At 39.8% G+C, this 19,476-nt stretch overlaps 2 protein-coding genes across 4 annotated transcripts; both read right to left on the bottom strand.

Moving 5' to 3' along the window:
* Positions 1-341: 341 nt before the first annotated feature.
* Positions 342-1,551, bottom strand: LOC135627902 (uncharacterized). The gene is made up of 2 exons (XM_065134355.1): positions 1,035-1,551; positions 342-726 (listed from the first exon to the last, which is right to left on the bottom strand). The coding sequence occupies exons 1-2, from the start codon at positions 1,525-1,527 to the stop codon at positions 647-649; spliced, it is 573 nt and encodes a 190-aa protein (XP_064990427.1). The 5' UTR covers positions 1,528-1,551; the 3' UTR covers positions 342-646.
* Positions 1,552-4,799: 3,248 nt separating this feature from the next.
* Positions 4,800-17,597, bottom strand: LOC103970740 (ATPase family AAA domain-containing protein At1g05910). 3 transcript variants are annotated; one of them, XM_009384650.3, is made up of 11 exons: positions 17,468-17,597; positions 16,974-17,281; positions 13,832-13,936; positions 11,936-13,732; positions 11,667-11,855; positions 11,426-11,568; positions 9,460-9,705; positions 8,682-8,868; positions 8,434-8,499; positions 8,093-8,336; positions 4,800-5,272 (listed from the first exon to the last, which is right to left on the bottom strand). In XM_009384650.3, exons 2-11 carry the CDS (start codon positions 17,181-17,183, stop codon positions 4,875-4,877), a joined length of 3,585 nt encoding a protein of 1,194 aa, XP_009382925.2. In that variant the 5' UTR covers positions 17,184-17,281; positions 17,468-17,597; the 3' UTR covers positions 4,800-4,874. The 3 variants fall into 3 exon arrangements, with proteins under 3 accessions (XP_009382925.2, XP_064990429.1, XP_064990430.1); XM_065134357.1 differs by having other exon boundaries at positions 16,974-17,198; positions 17,468-17,590; XM_065134358.1 differs by lacking the exon at positions 17,468-17,597 and having other exon boundaries at positions 13,832-13,926; positions 16,974-17,111.
* Positions 17,598-19,476: the final 1,879 nt, after the last annotated feature.

Consider the following 19,476-nt stretch of genomic DNA (forward strand, 5'->3'; position numbering starts at 1 on the left):
TATTATATTACTTAACAAGTGTTTATGTTAATATCTATTTGTGCAATTCATATGATCCGTTCTGATTCGAATCCGTATGTATAAGAAATAAATTTTTCGATATGATCGAAAGTGATTCGAATACTCTTTCGATTATTGATTTTCATGAAAATTGATATACAAATGATACAATCCGATTTAGTTTGAATATGCATACATAAGAAATATTCTGATATGATCGAAGACGGTTCGAATACTTGTTCAACGATCGATCTATGCAAAAATGAAGTTGATCGAATGGGGTTCTCCAAACCGAATCGAGTAACAAGTAGTAGCATCTCTTTTGGTTTCATCAACCAGCATGAAAAAAGAATATTTTTTATTCATATTTACAATAATACATGAAACGTTAAGAAATACGTAGCTTCTACAGGACGGCAACTTCCAACATTAGTGTCTCGCTCTCCCTCGACACTGAGTACGATTCCTCTCTTTCCTGCCTCCCTCCGTGTGGGACTCCGACGAGGAACTCTCTCCGGCAAAAGTACAGCGGCATCCGAAGGCACAGAGGTTGGATTCACTCTGCCGAAGATGGGCTCGGTGTTCGACTCCGACGGATTCGTTCCTCTCACAACCAGAAGCGGTCAAGAAAGATGCAGCCTTTGTATCAGCTGCATAACCTAATGGTACAAGCCACCGCTTGAGCCCAATACCTCAGCCTTGCTTTAACTTCATCTGGATCATCTCCTGTAACAATTAGAAGTGAAATCTGAATTCAGCAAGATTACTTCAATGGTCAAAAAGATCAGATCTTTCCAACGGAATACGAAGACACCGAGAGACGAAGGGCCCGATCGGTGGATCGTAGGGGGAAATTTTAGTTGTTCTTGCCATTGCTCAAACCAGATGAGGAATATGAAGCATCCGTAATCGAGGATTGCTCCAAATCCTACACGGAGAGGTAAAAATCGAACCTTCCGCGTATGTCTACGACGAACAAAAGGGAATCCTTCGAAAAGGAAGCGAAGAGAGGGTGCGGGAGCTATTTTTATAACCTGGGCTGGAGATCCTCCAGTTGGCTATGGGAGGAGACGGGGGCGACGGGCACAGATCCATGGACTCGCCCGAGGAGGAACGATCTAGCGATAGCTGCTGTTGTTGCTGCTCGTCCAAGAATCTCTGGCTCATCGAGTAGCAGAGCTCCAGCGCCGGGAGCGTGTTGCAGAGCTCGGGGATCTCCTCGTAGCTGAACCCGAACCCCAGGTCGAGGCACCCCTTGAGCTCCTCCAAGTCCTCATCCGTCAAGCTCTTCGTCCTAGCGACGCCACCCGACGCCAAGTCGCCGCCGTCTCCCGCGTCCACGTACCCCTCCAGCATCACCCCGCCGCTCTTCCGCGGCCACGGCTCGCGCTCCCTCCACCCCCTCCAGTGGGCATTCACCTCCTCCCGTTCTTCCTCTTCCATGGGCGCTACCATCGGCTCCTCCACCTCCATCTCCCCACTCTCTTCAGCAGCAGGGCTCGAGGGCATCGAAACAGGGGACTCCATTCGAACGATTCGCTCCTCTCCCTCGGTGATGCGCGTCGGCTTTTAAACGCGTTCACTTATGATGATGATGATGATGATGATGATGATGGTGATGGGGAATGCATGGTCATGGGAGGCATGTGACGGGCGATACGGTTCTCGCCTCCTTTGATTGGATACGACGCTACAGCCAAGTCACTCGTTGTCCAATCACAGAACTGGTAGAGTTTCGAGGTAAAAGAGAGAGGTGAAGAAATATTTCGAGGGTCTTCGATTTCGTGTTTGGGGTTGCGAGTTCGGTGATCCAACGGCATGTGGTGGGGGAAGTCGCAAGGGGCTGGCGGGTCCCAGCCACGTGGTGCGCCCAGGTGGACCACACACGTGTTGCACCGCTGCGGCCGAACTGCGCAGTGGCGTGGGATGTTTCGTCACGTAATTCGTGGTGATGTTTCCGAGTTTCTGTCAGTGGCAAGCGGTAAATTTTGATCCAACTTACTCTATATATATATATATATATATATACTTCCAAATCGTAAGAGTGAAGCACAGGTGGGGACTAAAAGGGTTCTGATGCCCCCTCCTTTTCCTGCTAATCCTGTCCTACTTCTTTCTACCAACCACAGAGAGGGAACCTTTCTTCCCATCTCCGAAGAGTTGAGGTTTCCAGCAGACAAAGATTGCTCGATCATGATCCATTCGGTAGCACTGCTAACCACAGGATTTGGACATCCAGCTTTGAAGAAGCGGCTGAGAGATGTGGCTTGACCACGAAAAGAGAACCTCTTTGAAGGTGGAAGAAAGGCCAGCAGAGTGCAGGGACCATACGAGACCAACAATGTGGTTGAAGGCTGGTGAAGAGATGGATGTGGGAGATGGCATCCTTTTCGTCGTCTCAACCTTCTCCGGCTACAAGCTGTCTATGGGCAAGAATCTAAAGCTGCCCTGCCGATCCTTCACAATGTTCGGAGCCATATCAGTCGGCACACACGAACTTGTCCTCTCGACTCTTGACCAAGTTTTTAATTCAAGATGAATTTTGTTCCAAATAAGGATTATTTTGGTTGATGTTTTAACTATTTTAAGTCGACTATATTGATCTTTTATCGTCGTGCAACTATCAAATCACTTATACGTAAGTAGTTATATATATTAAGATGAGTTAAGATTCATGTTCACGAGACGTGACATTGTCAATATGTAATTCGTAGCGATAAAATTATTTTTCTTAAACTTTAAAATTTATATATTACTTTATTTTTGAAATATTAAGAAATAGGAGGCATGCTTCCTTTTAAGCATTGGTTCACCAGCTGAGATGTTGGTGTCAATCAAGTGAAATACTAAAATTTTAGTTGACATGTGAGAGGCAAGGTTTATTATGTAAATATAACATGATGATTAGCAATGAAGCAAATGATTCCTTTAATTGATGATCTTATTCCCACTTTGAAAGCATTAAAAAAATTATTTTTTTTTTTTTATGTTCTTCATTCATGATAAATCTTATCCCAAGACAAATCTTGTGAAAGCAGGATTAGATATCATGAAATAAGCTGCATGCTTTTGCACCCCTGTTAGTATCAACCAAGTGGAATATTCAACTGTAAGTATCAATAGAGTGGAATATTAAAATTATAATTCACATGTGAGAAGCAAGTTTGATTTGTGTGAATATAACCTGATAATGGCTTAACTAAGAAGCAAATAATCAATTGCCTCCTCCATTGATGATAAACAAGGACCCAAGGAGAGAAGCAATTATTGAAGTGAGTGAGTGCCCTTTGGCCTTTGGAAAGAAGCTTGATACTACCTAAGAGTGAAGCAACAAGTGATCATTGTTCCCCCAAATCATGCTCTCAATGATGCTTTAACACAGTGGAAGATAGAGATACACATATATTTGTTTTCCCTACAAGCAAATTCATTTTATAATGAAAAAAGAAAACTTATTAATGTACAATATCTTTCTTCATCAGTAGATCAAGAAGTAGTACATATCAGATCTTTGGTTAATATTACATTCGATATAGTATCAGATCTGATCTGACGTGAAGCAGCAAAAAAGGATTTTTTTTATATTCTGATAAGGCAGATAGTTTCCCATGAACTTTTCTATTGGATGCATGGCTGTCGAAGCTTTACCTCTCTTCCAAGTATCAACACACGTGGTTCTGACGAATTCTTCTTTCGATCGACCCCATCTCCTCGATGCCATCGCAGTTGCATTCATCGATTGTTTCTCCATTATTAACCCAATCCAAGTCCACCTCATTTTTCTCCGAAAGCATCTACTTGCCATTGCACTAAGAGACTGAAGTGAGAGAAACAACAACGACAATGGAGTCATGAGGTTGCACACTTGTTGTCCTTCGCTCTTTCTTGCACTCCACCAATCTTTTCTATTGTTTTCTTCAAGAGAGTTATGCGATTTAGAATTAATACTCGACTATCTAAGATATCCGTGATCGACTCATTCCAATAATTCCTCCTCCTTTTAAGCTATTTATAATGCTTTAAATTTGTCGCATCACAATTGGGCTATTAGATGTATATCACGTATTCCAAGTCCTCAAAATTTAATCGGATTTAATCGAAGGTGAAACCTGCGAAATATTACCGTAACCCAACTCGTTAGATCCGGAAGATTCCACCGCTTCGCCGAACACCATGTCCTTCGTCTCATTCGCGATCGAGGCGGCGGTGGCGGCAAGCGATGTGGCCATACGACATGCATGCGCATCATGTTGCGATGACGATGCGATTAGCACGATGGGGGCCACGCGGGCCCGGGTGTTTATGTTATCGGGGGACGAGCACTGCCCACCAACTCACGTGGCTGTTCGTCATCACCCAATAATTGCGGGACGGACCACCACATGGCACTAAATGCCAACCCCCCACCCCCAGCAATCTTAGGACGACCCTGTGGTGCTCATAATTATTATTTGGTCATATATATATATATATATATATATATATATAATCTTACCAACTTCAATTTACTTTGACTAAAAACTGGCATTTCTTGCTAACTAAAACTCTACTCGTCCTCTTACGATCCAATAGAACATGAGAATAAAGAAGATGGAAGGTGAGAACAAATGATCATCATCGTTTTGTCGAAGCATAAATAAAAAATTACACAGACGTAACAGAACGGACACCTTCGCGAGTACAGAACTGTTGTGTGAGGACAAGGCTACTGATGGATGGATCACAACGTCATATAAGGCGTTCATCAACTGGTCTATGCTCATTCTGCACATAGAACATATTGCATAAAGAAAGGCAAAGAAGAAGAATTCTTTTTTTTTTTTTTGATGAATAAGCCGATGTACAAGACTAAGAAAAAAAGAGAAACTTATTGCTTAAAAATTTTTGTCGTCCTCAACAAATTTCAAAAGATGACCCAAAACCAATTGCCTACTATCTTCTCTATGTTGACTTCCTGCTGCCATCACACCTTTCATCACTCGGGTGTAGAGCCGCTCAAGCTGTGGCACTCCATAGCCTTCCGTTCGCTCGATGAGATGCTTCTTCACAGAATCAATTTGCTCAGATATGTCTGCATTGGCCTTCGTCGCATCATCAATGTTTTCATTGGCCGGTTGGCTGAAAGCTGCCTCCGATACTTCTGCTGGTCCGCGATTAGTGTGGTTTTCTGGTTGTCTCCATGGACCATTTCTATCTGGTTCTTGGAATCCTGGATGAGAGCTGACCTTTATCTGATCAGGTTCAGCAGTACCTCTCTCCTCCCTGCCTGAGCCTGGAATACAAGAAACATAGATCTTAGTGTCAACACTACACAATAAATTGTTTTGCCTTTACTTTCAAAGAAGCAGTAATTTGAGAAAAAAACAACAATTGAAAAAACTAATAGAATCCCTCATACTGGTAAAGCTAATTACAAAGTCATTTTGCTAAAACGATCACGAACAGGGAGCAGGAATAAGGCGAGCAGAGATAAAAATGCTCACAGAAACTTGCACGAATGTACTAAGATAACATCCAAATAAACAGATCAGTGACACTCATATCCCCTAATATCTCATGTGTCTGTTAGGACTCTCGTCCTTAACCATTTAACCAAATTTGCAAGCAGATATAACAGGAGTCCACTGGTCCAACTTTGGAGTAGAATTATAACAGAGACAATTTATTATTTTGGAGGATCCAGGATGCTTGATTTTCAATATCACCACCAGAAGATGCCCTTTTCTGAATGTTGATGTATCTAGCTTTCTTTGCTTTTTCTTACTTTTTGGCTGATGAGCAACTGCTTTATTCCTCCACATGCTTCCTCAAGGAGGTGTCACATTGCACTTTGCACATACACCTGATGCGTTTGCCTCTGAATTTTGCAACTCATTTGCTACCAACAAGGGAGCTTCAGGACACGTTCATTCATAGTAGTCAAGAATGCAAATGCCCGTTTGATTTTTCTTATAACCACCATAGATCAGAAAAATCTCAATATGTTCTCATCACAAAATCAACCAAATGCAACTTAAATAAAATTCTTGTGCACCAGGGTGATCTATTATTGTTTTGTAGATTGTAAATTAAGATGTATAGTTCAATTTCTTCTAAATAATAGGTATTATGGTCACCATAAGAGGAAATGCAACCTGTAACTAAAATTAAGAACAGAGGTATCATCAAAATAAAAAAAAAATTGAAAATTAAAAGCTGATCATGATTTAGAAAGAACTTATTAGCATATGCATGTCTTTTGGACCAACCCAAACACAAATTAGTAAAGGAAACAATAAAAGAACTATAATGATGAACAAAACAAGTTGTTATGAGGAACAAACACACAACAAAATCCATCTGATCCACAAGGACAGGAGGAATTGGTAGAGGTAAACAAGGTTGCATGGGCATGTCAACATGCTGGATGAGGCCCACAAGCCAGCATCGCATGGCACTGAAGGTAGAAGTAAAACGGGTTGCGGTGGTGGAGTTTCTTAGGGCTCATAATCTGACATAGCAGGACCTTGCAGGTAGATGTAAACTGAGCTGTGCCAGCATGATCCACATGTCAGAATGGTTCAAGGCCCATTAATTGACATAGTATGGCCCACTACGGGGTCATGCCAACACAATACAAATCAACACAACATGCCATGACCTGCTCAGTAATGTTGAATAACATTCAAAAAAGATGCATGATACAAAGGTTGTCCATGGCACAGCGTAGCACAGTCCAGTCTGCAAAAAGCTAGGAACCTAAAAATTTGTTCAGGAGCAAGGACCTTCAGCCTTCATAGATAATTTAGGAAGTATGAAAAATCCTTTCCTATTCAAATTTCTTTTAGTTCGTAGTTAAGCACTGCTTTATTTTAGATAATCTTATATTTTCTAACATTTGGTGGACTAAGAATAACTTACCAAGCATTCTGTGTTAGTTATTGCTCTGGGTTTCCAAGCTGTAATATTCATGTGGATGAAAAAAAAGATTGCCATATGAAAAGATGCTTGTATTTTTCTTCCTTCACAGCTATTTACTCTTAAACCATAATGGCACAATTACGGTCTAAATCACTGGACCGGGGATTCAAATAGAATGTTGGTAAAATTTTATTGTTAACTATGAAAACATATGCATACCTGCAAATTTTCTAGTCCTTATTCAATAGCAGTTGTGCTACAGAAGATTTAAAAAACTTGTTAACCGGTCCTGAACCAGGAAGTGCATAATTATACTCCCAATATTCTCTAAAACCATTTCTTGTTGTTTCTTTTCCAGCTTGAGTAATGAAAAAAATGAGCTATCAACTCATTATGATTTTTTAGGACACCCCTTCCATCTCCTCTCACTACCTCTTAATTCTAAACCATGGAAATGTCTTTAGCACCGACCTTTTTTGCCTTTAGCAGACCTATTCGCTCTCCCCAACTTTGTTTGCCTCTTGCAGATCCTTTCCTCTTCCCCTTTCCACCTTTACCTTTATCCAAGCAGAAAAAAAATGCCACTTGGGCATCCCCTTGACCCAATCATCAATTCAAAATTACAAGGATAGGCTGTGTTTAACTATGGACATGGGTACTGTGTGGGTGAACCACCAGTAGCCCTGCCTCGAGCTGGTCCAACCAACATGATGCCCAGGCCTCCTATGCCGATGACAAAATAGATTTATTAAAAAAATCAAGCATACATGAGCTCAAAGTAGATTCAGAAGAAAACAGAAGAATATCAAGTTTTAAGCTCCATAAAAACATAAAGGAGCCCTCTCATTTTCCCAAAGTCACTTTTGATCTCAAGGGTCAGAATCCTTTTTCTCCAGTTTTATCTATACCAAAAGTTTCACCTTACAGAATCTCTCTTCAATCCTCAAAAGTACTTGGCGCAAGTAATGATTTGTATGTTATTAACATCTAAAATTACTTTGAAGCTTAGAGGAATCTCATCAAGCTTCCATTGTGTAGTCTTTGTCATCCAAGATTGAACATGTAATAGTATAACACAAAATAAGTCCTTGGTGCATGATGGACAAAAATTCAGTAAAATACTTAATAATCATCATTTCCTAAAAAACATGTCCAAGAAGTGCATCAATAATAAATAACAAGATCCAGATACCTGTATGGTCGGTGTTTTTCTTTGGCAGTTTTATTGCTTCATAACTTTGTGCCAGATTTACATCTGACTGAACATTACAAAGTCGAGCACTTGTTCTAGGAATGTTAGCCAGTTGAACAACAGGTGCTGTTGGAACATTCAACTCTTCCACATCATCTGCCAACAACAATGGACCACCTTGTGCTGCAATGTTGTCACAAAATGAGACTAGAGCTGGGTCCATCTGTGACAACATACCTTGCACCTAAACATATAACAAAAATTCAACAAGAAGTATTGACAATATACTTGAGATATCTGTTTAGTTAGCACTACAGATACCGAGACAAAAAGGAAAATACCACATCTCGAAGCTCATAAGCTCTGCTGACAATTCTAGCTCCATTGTAGTCATCTCCATTATATGTCTATACAAATAGTAAGCATCAGAATTATACAAATTATAAAAAGTCCACAATTGGTATTATAAGTACCATATAGAACTGCAAATATAAACCCCACAGCAAAGTTAAGAAATCAGATATAAATATTTATATAATTTTAGATCCAGACAGAACACTTGGCAGAAAACAAAAGTTGAATATTTTACCTTGGCATTAGCCACAATAAGGTCAATATCTTGCAAGAATGCTGCACACGTGAGATACTGCCCACAATCGACATGCTGCAACAGAGTGGCCATATCCATGGGATTATGAACAATCGAACGATAGTCAGGCACATCCTCATCCAAGACTGGATAATGGAACACACTAAATCGCTTGTCATATAGAATCCTGCGAGCACAGAACAAATCCATTATTGCAAGACCATGTAAGTCATGTCACGGTGGTAATATACCTGCGAGGCTGCAGCACATATGGAGCCGTGTCAAGCTCATGCCCACCTACTAATGGTCATTACACAAATGGGATTGTCACGGACATGACATGAGGCCACATCTTGGTCAGTGCCTACATGCCCCTGAACAGATATAGTTAGGTCCTTGTCTAAAAGTTCCCAATCCCAGGGAACCTTGGTGTATGTATTATGTAACTTAAACTGAAGTGAAAATTTATCAACGAAAAACAGTGATTTATTGTATAAATCCTTGCCTATTTGATCCCAATTGTGTGACATTCTTGGATATATGCAACTAAATTGAAGTGAAAAGTTATTGGCTAAAAATGGATACAAGTAATGCTGATTATCAAGCCAAGCCTGTACATGCTTGGTAAACCACATATTCGTTAGTTAAATTATAAGGTAGGTTCAATGCACTCTGTCACTTGAAATTGTCAAAGTAAAACCCCTCAACAGTTCTTTTTTCTATGACAGTATAATGTTTGTCCCAGTAGTCCTACACAGTCAGGAGTTGAGAGACGGACCTATTACAAACATCCCGGAGACACATCCGCAGCCGACGAAGGGCATGTTGCTCCGCCTCTGCTTTTGCCTGAAGCTCTGAAGGTTTTGGACCACCCACTTCCTGAGGGGCCTTGGGGAGTTCTGGAAGAGATGTTACTTTTTTTAATTTGCTTGTTGACTCATCAACTTCAAGAGTCAAGATATCTTCAACCAATTTCTCCAAAAAGCGTGACCTGTCATCTGCAGTCGGTTTGTCCACTTGATACCTATTCAAAATAAAACTCTTCAAAAGATGACAATACATATAGAATAACTTTTCCTAACAAGAACATATGAAGCATCTTTTCTCATCTATTAAGATCAAACTCACGTAGATATTCATAAAGGATAAAACAAGACAACAAATCTAGAAAACAACCATCTAAAAGATAAGGATTTTTTATTTTTTGCCAATTTTCGAGGCTTCTTTTGGTACCATGGTTCACATGAAGAGACCGTACAAGTCCAGACATGGACCAGTATGGGTTCATACCTGAAATTCAATTTCATGGTTTCACAACAGTGTAGAGCCACCTACACCACCAACGGTAGAGGAGAACAAAGTCAATTTGTTTGTTCAAGAGTTAATTCAAAAGAGAAAGTGAGAGAGAGAGGGGGGGAGGGAGGGAGGGAGAATCTAGTTCTCAAGAAGTGTTCAAATTCATATTCTACACCTACACCAATGGCACAGGAGAACTAAGAGGAGAATAAAGACAATTTGTTGTTTAAGATTAAATGCAAAGAACAACAAGGAGATCTAGTTTTCAAGGAATGTTCATCTTCAAATGATTTTTTTGTAATTTACAAATAACATGGTTATTTATAAGAAAAAAGCTTTGAAGAAAAGAATATTTTATAAACATAAATAGAACTAATTAATTTGAAATAATTATGACTTGCATAAACAGTTCTCTTTCACAAGCAACTAATATTTAAATGTTATGTTTTTTTTCTATAAAATTTTCTGGCAATTTAGTTTTTAAAGAAAAAAGAATCTCAAGATCCTCAATCTTATCCATGGTCTGATCCTAAAACGGCATAAATTTTGTTATACCCTTACAATCTCGACAATATTTAAAATTTTGGGAAAAATGCCGTGCCACAAAAGTTATTCTCAAGACCATCTTAGTTGGAAAAAATCCACCCCCCTCAAAACTCATCCATTCAATGAATGTAATTCAGGCAACAATCAATGATACAAGTATCTTTTATTTTCTCACTTGTCTATAGAAAAGTGACACCTCCAAAGGCCATTATACTGGAAAACATACAAATCTTGGAGATTAACTTTAATCATTTTCATTTTAAAATATATCATAGGCTTTGCTTCTAATCAATCTGCTGTATTTAAATTGCAACATATATTGTCAACCATCTCTTTCCACTGAGGAAGTGATTGGTAATGCTCAGTTACCAATATACTGAGTCATGCAAGATAGCAAGCGCCTCATTATATAGTCAATATAGTCAGCATAAACTTATGCATTTCTCTAAATTTATTTGTTTTCAATGTAGAACCTCCTTGAGTCTTCCAGTAAAATTATCAGCAATTCAACTGACTTGTATCTTGTTGATGCACCATCAAGGCGTCACCAATTTAGAATTTGCAGAATATGAAATGCAAAACTTAAATTATTATAACCATAATCAGATATTAGCTTTTTTAGTTTCTTCATAATTTCCTGCTGGAAACCCAAATTGGTTGGCCATAACTATTCATCATAGCAAAAAGTTATTGCTTGAAATCACTAATGGGAAGGGTAGTGCAAAAAGTTAGTGTTCTACTGGTAAAAGAGGATACGGTGATGCCAGACAAGATTTATTTATTCTTTTTTTCTTCTTTCATACTTGAGGACCTAAATGCATTATCCTTCCTGATAAAGTCTTACCAAATCCACAAAACAAAAAGAAAATGCAGTATTTTAATATAAAGATTAGAAAGCATACACATTACAGAGAGCAAAGATGGAAGTGGAGTCTTCATCCATTTTGCTCAAGGACACTGAAGATGTTCCTATCAGTAAAATTGGAAGATTGGAAGACAATTCCTCTAAAAGACTCATCAAAACAGCCTTAAGCTGTTCATGTGCCTGCAGAAGTAAAAAACCAAATAATTATCCATCTTAATTCTATTTGCAACCAGCAAAACTCATCTTGGTAGAACTATATTATGGATTTGTGTACTCACTGTCTCCCACCAAATATGGAACTGAGGTAAGTAGAGTATAGAAGGAGTAGTTCTTCTTGCTTCACCAAATATATGCACCAAAGCCTCTTCTGGTGTCTTTGCACTAGGATCAGATAGAAGAGATGGAAGTCCAAGAGAGTGAACAGGAAACTTCTCCATTTCATGTAGGACAGCAGGCCCAACATGGTCCTGTCAAGCTAAAACTGCTTTATCAACAGCATCCAACATAACATATAATGTCAAAATATTAAAGTTCTTAAGATTTATACCAATCCAGCACTTGCATCCCCATATATCAGAAGGCGAGGCCTATAAACAAGAGGAAGTGCAGAGCCAAAGGAAAGAACAGATAGCCTGCTGACATCTACAGCTGGAAGGCAAGGAAAAATATCAGATACATGTTTCATTATTCTTTGGAGATGTCTTTCCAAACATGGAGCAACAATTGAAGACAAAGGCCTGGAGTGCACAATAGATCCCCTATGAGCAGCAGGAGTAATCGTAGACATGGCTTCTAAGAAGTGATGTTTTTCAACCTTTATGGAATCAACATCAATCACAAACTTGTCATCACTAGTATACACTTGGGGGTACTTCTCACGAAAAGCACGGATAGCAGCTTCTGTGCATAAAGATTTCAGATCTGCTCCACAATATCCCACACAACTAGCTGCAAGTTCCATCTTTAGCTCTTTTGATGGAGGTTCCTTCCACTTTCGTGTGTGAATCTTCAATATTTCAGCACGTGCCTCGTAACCAGGCAAAGGAAAAACAAATTCCCGGTCAAAACGCCCTGGGCGGCGCAACGCTCCATCAATGGCATCAATTCTGTTGGTTGCACCTATCAGGACAACCTGTCCACGAGAATCAAGTCCATCCATCAAAGCAAGTAATGTTGAAACAATAGAATTGTGAATCTGCTCTTGTTTGCTGGATCTAACTGGAGCAAGGCCATCTATCTCATCAAAAAAAATAATTGAGGGCTGATTCCTTTGAGCTTCTTCGAAAAGCAGTTTCAGCTGTCTTTCTGCCTCTCCAACCCATTTGCTGAGAACATCAGCTCCCTTACGCATGTAAAAGCTAACCTTCTGACCAGCCTTTGAAGCAGCACATGCTAATGCCCTAGCTATTAATGTTTTTCCGGTGCCAGGAGGACCACAAAGCAGAACTCCTCTCGGGGGAGCTATGTGATATTTGGCAAAGAAATCAGGATACAGTAATGGAAAGAATACCATTTCCTTTAATGCATCAATGTACTCTGATAGACCCCCTATGTCTTCAAAACTCACACTTTCATCAACTTGTAATGGCTGAATGTCTGCCCCTCCCTTTGAACTTGGCCCAGCTGTTTGAATACCCGAAGTTAGATAAGTAATATTGTCACCCTGATAGACCCAACCAGATGCAGCAACATTTAGTCCCCAGGCTGTTGCACCGTGCATGTCTAGACCACCCAAGAGCCATGGTGTCCCACTTCTGCTTCCGTTGCGTGTCCAAGGAATAGAGGGACCTTGGTCCATTTCGTCCACAAGAAGGGAATCGTCAGAATCATCAGGCAATGAAAGCCGATGACGTCTATGTACTCGAGATCCACCTTTTCTTAGATACCTATTGCTTTTGGAGCCCATACCATGATGAAGTACTCTACGTGGGGATCGGGGCCTCTCTTTTCCCTCCTTCTCACTAGATAATCTATGATTCTCAGAACGTTTCCGCAAGTCATATCGTCTCCTTCCTTCCTGCTCTTCCTCACCATCTTCATCATCCCCATCTCCTGCTACTTCATCTCCCCCATCACCATCCTCTTCATTTCCAGCATCCTCCTCTGTGTCATTTCCATTTTCCGTTTCATCCTCGGCAGCCTGGTCTTCAGAGCTATCCTGGTCTTCTTCTGATTCTTCATAAGGTTGTGCTCTTCTCCGACTCAACAGTCTTCTAGGTCGTAAACCCTCACGGCGGGGAAGGGAATTAGTCTTTGTAATCTTTTTGTTCCTTGGAGAGGTTGATGCTTCATCATGGCTAGCATTGTTCTCTGCCTTGTTTTTTGAAGAACGATACCTGGGAGCCTGAAAAACAAATCAGCGCCAAGGTACGAATAGATCACTAACCATGTTAAACACTGAATTTGATCAAGACTATGTGCATCGGCAGGTTTAGAATCTTACCATTAAATCGTCATCTTCTGTTCCTGAAGTGTCTGTTTCATAGTCTTCCAGGTTTATTGAAATCTTTCTTTTTCTTGTAGAGCGCCGTAAGTTTGCTGCAATAGACTACACAAAAGAATAAGCAGATAATCTGAGTCAGGAAGATGCTAGATTAGCAAAACAGAAAGAATTCTGGAAAGAATAACATGTTAGTGTATGGATCACCTAATGTTTTAGACAAGTAATTATAAATAGTTGGCACAATCAAGGTTTAAACCAGTCTAGTAATGGTTAAATAACCTATCAGATTAACATGAAACTCATATACCAGATGGTGTACCAACCATCCAGTATCATTTATAAAATAATAAAAATTATAATTGAATGGTATAAGTACCAATATTGATTATACATATAAATACAAGTACTTGGTCAAACAACAAACAGCAGTTAGTACATCTGGTCTGATTGGTACTTAGAAAACCTTGGATAAAACAAAGTTGGTAAGGATCTTACAAGAGCAACATGAGTCGCATATTTGCTAGAATTTTTTTGAAAAAGAATGGTGCAGTCACAAGATACCTAGTCACTATTTTTTTTCCCACCTAATCACAATCAATACCATCAGAGTGAACAAATCAACAAGTTCCCATCATTTGATGTATGGCAGAGGTAGTTTTGACTATTCAATCAACAAGGAAGACTAAAAGGAAACTTGAAAATATTCCTCTGCGCAATTTCTAATGAAAATAACTAAAAAAATGAAGTCTTTACCTCTTAGGTCCTAAATCAACAAGTCTTTGGAGGTCTTTTTTTACCCCTCCTTCACCACTAATATTAATTAACTCATTTCATCTAACTATAATATCTACAGATCTCCTTAGAATATGTCTATACCATCCTTGATGATTCTCCCAAGAATTACGACTAATTATTCACAAATGAGAATACTCTTTTTCTATCTGTCCTAGTAAATCTGTCTATTCATCTCACTAGGCTCATCTTAATGACAAACTTTCTGTACACGTTGCCTTTTCACTGCTTAATAATCATAACCACAAAACAAGGATGGCTTAACAACTATATCATAAAATTTCCTTTTAATCTAAAGAGCACCGACGATTACAAAAAACTTTGGACACCCCTTTCCACTTTAACCACCCAGCTTTTACCATATAAACAATATCTTCATCAATCCTGATTACATTGAATGAACCAAAATACTTAAAAAAATTAAGATTAAATTGCAACATCACATGGTTGTCAATGGCCTCATACAACCCTTCACCTTCTTTATCCAGGCTTGTGATCGACAATGGCAAATTGTTCGTAAGCAAAACCTTCTTTAAGTTTTCATGGGCATCATTTTCCTATTTTTGTAGTTTGACACAACACTAAATGTTGCCACTGATTGATGATTCAAGGACCTCAAACTGAAGAACTTAAAAATTAATAATAAAAACAGCAATGAAATCAAGGAAACTACAGGAGCAAGCAATAAGAAGCAACCCAAACAATTACGCAAATAGATAGATGTTTATAATATAAAAAGTCGACCATAGAGAACAGAGCATTCCAATATCATGTTTACCTAGAGTGAGAATTCGGCTATAACACAATGTATCTATCCACTAAAAAGAGGAAGAACCCATATTGCACATGATTTGATTAAAGAGTCTGGTGGAGGAAGAGTTCAAGCGGAAGACAATTTACCCATCAGCCAAAGAGAGTCAGAACCACATTGCACATGCTTTAAGAGAAGAGATTAGTGAAACCTAGAAACAACAAAAACCTCAAGACTGGGGAGAATAGGAGTTTAATACAATGTATTGGGGTCTATCATTGATACCTCCCTAATGGATAAGCAAATGGGCATAGACAGATGCACTCAGTTTCCAACAAGGAGGAAACTAGGTGTCTAAAAGAAGGAAAGTTGCTCTAAATTATCTAAATGTTAAGTGTTGAAACAAATATACTCATGCATCGAGAAAATCAACTAGGCAATTAAGTTCAGAAGAGTACCAACCAGAATCTTGCTATTGTTTGTAATTTGATACGGTGCTTGAGATAGTTCAAAAAATTTCAGCAAAGCAAGAGTTGTAATTGTTTGAGGCCTTTGATTTAGTTTTATGTTCTACATTGGTTACTGTGAACTGGCAACCACAACAAAGTCTTAAGCAATCAGATTTAAAGCATCAAAATACGACCATCTATCATACAGTTATCATGTTGCCTTTCCTAAAACCTGTTTTGAAAGAATCATCAATAAAGAAATTACAGGAGTTAAATAATATTTAAACTTTAAAGGAACCTTGACTTCCATAAATAAAAAAAAAAAGACTCAAAAGAGATCTTCTTTTGAAATATTGTATATTAAAGATGCAGGATCTGTATTCTGCCACTTCCCTGTTGTTGGCTTCACAGTCCAAACTCTGTATCTATGGGCTATATCATATGATTAGTAAAAGCATTGTTGTAAGCCTTAGAAATATTGGGAAAGTGGTTATACAAGTTTGTCTTCCCTTCATAATTATGCATGCAGTGTATCATTAAAATAGTTACTGCTCAGAGTCTAAATCAGTCGCAAAATTCCACAAAAATACAAGCAATTACATATCCTTTTTCCAAGATATTACATGAATATCAACCATCATCCTCCTAATAAATCTTAAGACAAAAAAAAAACCTATATGTTTTAGTTGGGCCGGGGGGAGAAACTCCGCCTTTTTTTGGTTTTACGTGTCAATTAGCACGACTTGCATACTATTTTTCAGCTGAGTCAGCAATCAAATCACATGCAAATAATGTAAATTACAGGCATGTTCCTGCACTCAACGGTTCTATAATATGAGCATTCTCACTCAAAGATTTGCAATATGTTCTTGCATTAGACATTTCTGATCATTATCCATTGCATACAGGTAACGTATCACTACAAGGAAGGAAATACATGGTTTCAAGTTTCAACTACTACATTTTCAAATCCTGTTGGATACTCAAAGTGTTTGTGTGTCATGAAACCAAAACTTTCTATCTGCAGTTTCACAAAAACAACCACTGACGCTGAAGCGGTGACTGGTTTCCATTAAAAATATGACTTCATAACGTGTAAGATTCTATGTGTCAATAACATAATACACAAATCCAGTGCTGAAGCTCTTACATCCGGAGGGGGCATCTGAACAGGGTGGTTCCTCGGCCTAAGCAGCTTCTTTGCAATCTGGGAAGCTGCAGTCCTCTTCTTGGATTTGATCTTCTTCCTTATCACAGGCTTATAGTACAAGAAAGGCCGGCCGAAGTACTTTGGTCGTTGCCGGAGCCGGTCGCTGGTCCGCAGCGGCGTGATCGCAGCCGCATCTCCTTTCGAATCCATAACCCGCTGCCACCTCTGCTATCGAGCCAGCATTATCCGTCACACAACGATTAATCAAAACCATGACAGAACCCAAAAAGGGGGCGCATTTCCAAACCCTAGCATCAAGAAAACCAGCCCGGGATCAAAAGATAACCCATTAAACGACGATCCGCACAAGGCAATCATAGCCCACAGCTTTTGTCGATTTCGATGATCAAAGCATGCATTGGCCAGTTTCGAATTCGAAAACGAAAGCAGACAGCAAAAAACGCTTCAAGAAGGGGTCGAATCGGAACCCTAACCTCAGGAGCCCACCACTGGAGACGAGGGATCGACCAACACAGGAAATGAGGCGGAAGAGGGTCGGCGAAAGAGAGGTCGCAACAGGAAGCGGGGGAGAGGAAGAGCGCTCTGCTCGCGGGACAGGGGAAGACGAGGGATCCCTACCCACCGGGGAACAAAACCCTTAAATAGCACGTGCGAGCCGCGTGCGGAGCGGTGAAATTACCGGATAGGGCTTTCCGGTCGCCGTCGTTTCCTCGGGCCGCGTTTCGGTTCGCGGAAAGACCTAGTCGGTGATCCGATGCGAGATCCTGGCCGTCGGATCACGATCGAACAGTCCGTATCGCGTTCGGAGCTGTGAATGAAGGGGTGATCCTAAGCTAAATCGTTCGGTATGTCAGGGACCGTGATCGTCTCCCCGTTTCGACCGTTGTGACGGTTATGTGGATTTCTTAGCTTTATCCCAACCATGAATTGAACAGTTGGCTGTCTCGCGAGCAAATCATGCAAGATTTTAATTTAAGTAGGGCCCACTCTAGTGTGTATCATTTATATGCAATGGACCAATCAATTGAATTGGAACAATCGAAATCTCACTAACTAAACAATAACAAGTTTTCAGAGAGCTAAAGTACTCTCCTACCGTAGTTACTGTTACTTATCCTATTTTTTATAATAATATTATTATTATAATAAATTCGACACATCAAATATTCGGAGTTAATCTTATCGAAACATCTAAACTTATCATAAATTTGATATCAGGAGATGAAATTTTTTTATAGAATATTTTATAAAAATTATGCCGTGCACATGCATCGTAAATTTTTATCTAATACTTAAACATTGTTGAAGTTAAAGGAAGAGTTATTTTCCAAAATTAGTTATGTGCAAATATCAGTCTTAACAAAAACAACAAAGGAAAGAATCTCATCCATAGATATGTCAAGGAGAAATAATGAGAGAAGGCTCTCAAAAGCTAATATTATTAAAAAAAAATACATTACTAAATCAAACGAGTACAATCATCACCTCTCACAGTAGAGAAGATTCAAAATATTATTGAGATAGATCAGGTCTGAATTATACCTTTCTATTACCCAATGTTTATCCTCCTTAAAATACATCGTATTCTATTTCTATTTGGTATTTTAAAAAACGTGTCATTTTTTTCGTTTTCTCACCTTTTTATGCACTATAAGTTACTTTTTTTCACTTATTTAAATTCACTCCCATCATTTGCCACGTGGATGAAATCATACAAATTCCTAAATTACTGCTTGGCTTCATACCGATTTATATTTATTGAATCTCGGATTTTGATAATGAAGTCAATTGTCATTTGTTATCTAATCTATATGTTGAGATAAGTGTACAGGATTAACTACGATGAAAGTAAGACATGCAGCAGGAGTTGCGTCGGAGTCAAGACAATGATCACGTTGGAAGTTCGAGAGTTCGACGGAAGTTCGGACAGTCGTCGGAGGTTCTGCGGGAACAAATCCGAGAAGTCCATGAGCTTGCCAAAGAAGCTCGTCGGAACTCGCCAAGTGGATCGTCGCAAGTCCAGGGGTTTGCCGGAAGTCCGCAGGAGCATCACCGAGGGTTCATCAGATGATCGACGGAAGTTCGCCGGAAGCTCGCCGGAAGAAGCGATTGACGCACCGGAGCAAGTTGCAGTAAATGTCTTAGGGAATATCGTAGTTAGTACAATGATTAAGTTGGAAATGGGAGGTGATCCCATTAACTTAATCTTGGGGCAATTGGGCCCCTGAAAAACCCAAATTGGGCCGAATGGATCAACCCATTCGGACCCTGATTTCTGCCAGGTGGTTGAACCGCCCAAGGCAGGAGGTTGCACCGCCTGGGCTCAGTCTCCGAGCGAGACTGGGAGGTGCAACCGCTCCAGCCAGGCGGTGGCACTGCCTGGGCTCAATCTCCGAGTGAGACTAGGCGGTGCAACCTCCCCTGACAGGAGGTGGCACCGCTTGGGCTCGGTCTCCGAGCACTGGCTGAGCGGTGCAACCGC

This window comes from Musa acuminata, chromosome BXJ2-11, assembly GCF_036884655.1.
Source record: "Musa acuminata AAA Group cultivar baxijiao chromosome BXJ2-11, Cavendish_Baxijiao_AAA, whole genome shotgun sequence".
NCBI lineage: Eukaryota > Viridiplantae > Streptophyta > Magnoliopsida > Zingiberales > Musaceae > Musa > Musa acuminata.

What these genes read in the sequence shown, in the direction of transcription:
- LOC135627902 (XM_065134355.1), bottom strand. Translation starts at nt 1,527, where the DNA reads ATGGAGTCCCCTGTTTCGATGCCCTCGAGCCCTGCTGCTGAAGAGAGT. An exon ending in CTGGAGGATCTCCAGCCCAG is followed by an intron (nt 727 to 1,034) that starts GTTATAAAAATA and finishes TAATTGTTACAG; the next exon opens with GAGATGATCCAGATGAAGTT.
- LOC103970740 (XM_009384650.3), bottom strand. Translation starts at nt 17,183, where the DNA reads ATGGATTCGAAAGGAGATGCGGCTGCGATCACGCCGCTGCGGACCAGC. An exon ending in CTTATGAGCTTCGAGATGTG is followed by an intron (nt 8,337 to 8,433) that starts GTATTTTCCTTT and finishes TTATATGTTTAG; the next exon opens with GTGCAAGGTATGTTGTCACA. An exon ending in GAAAAACACCGACCATACAG is followed by an intron (nt 5,273 to 8,092) that starts GTATCTGGATCT and finishes CTTGTATTCCAG; the next exon opens with GCTCAGGCAGGGAGGAGAGA.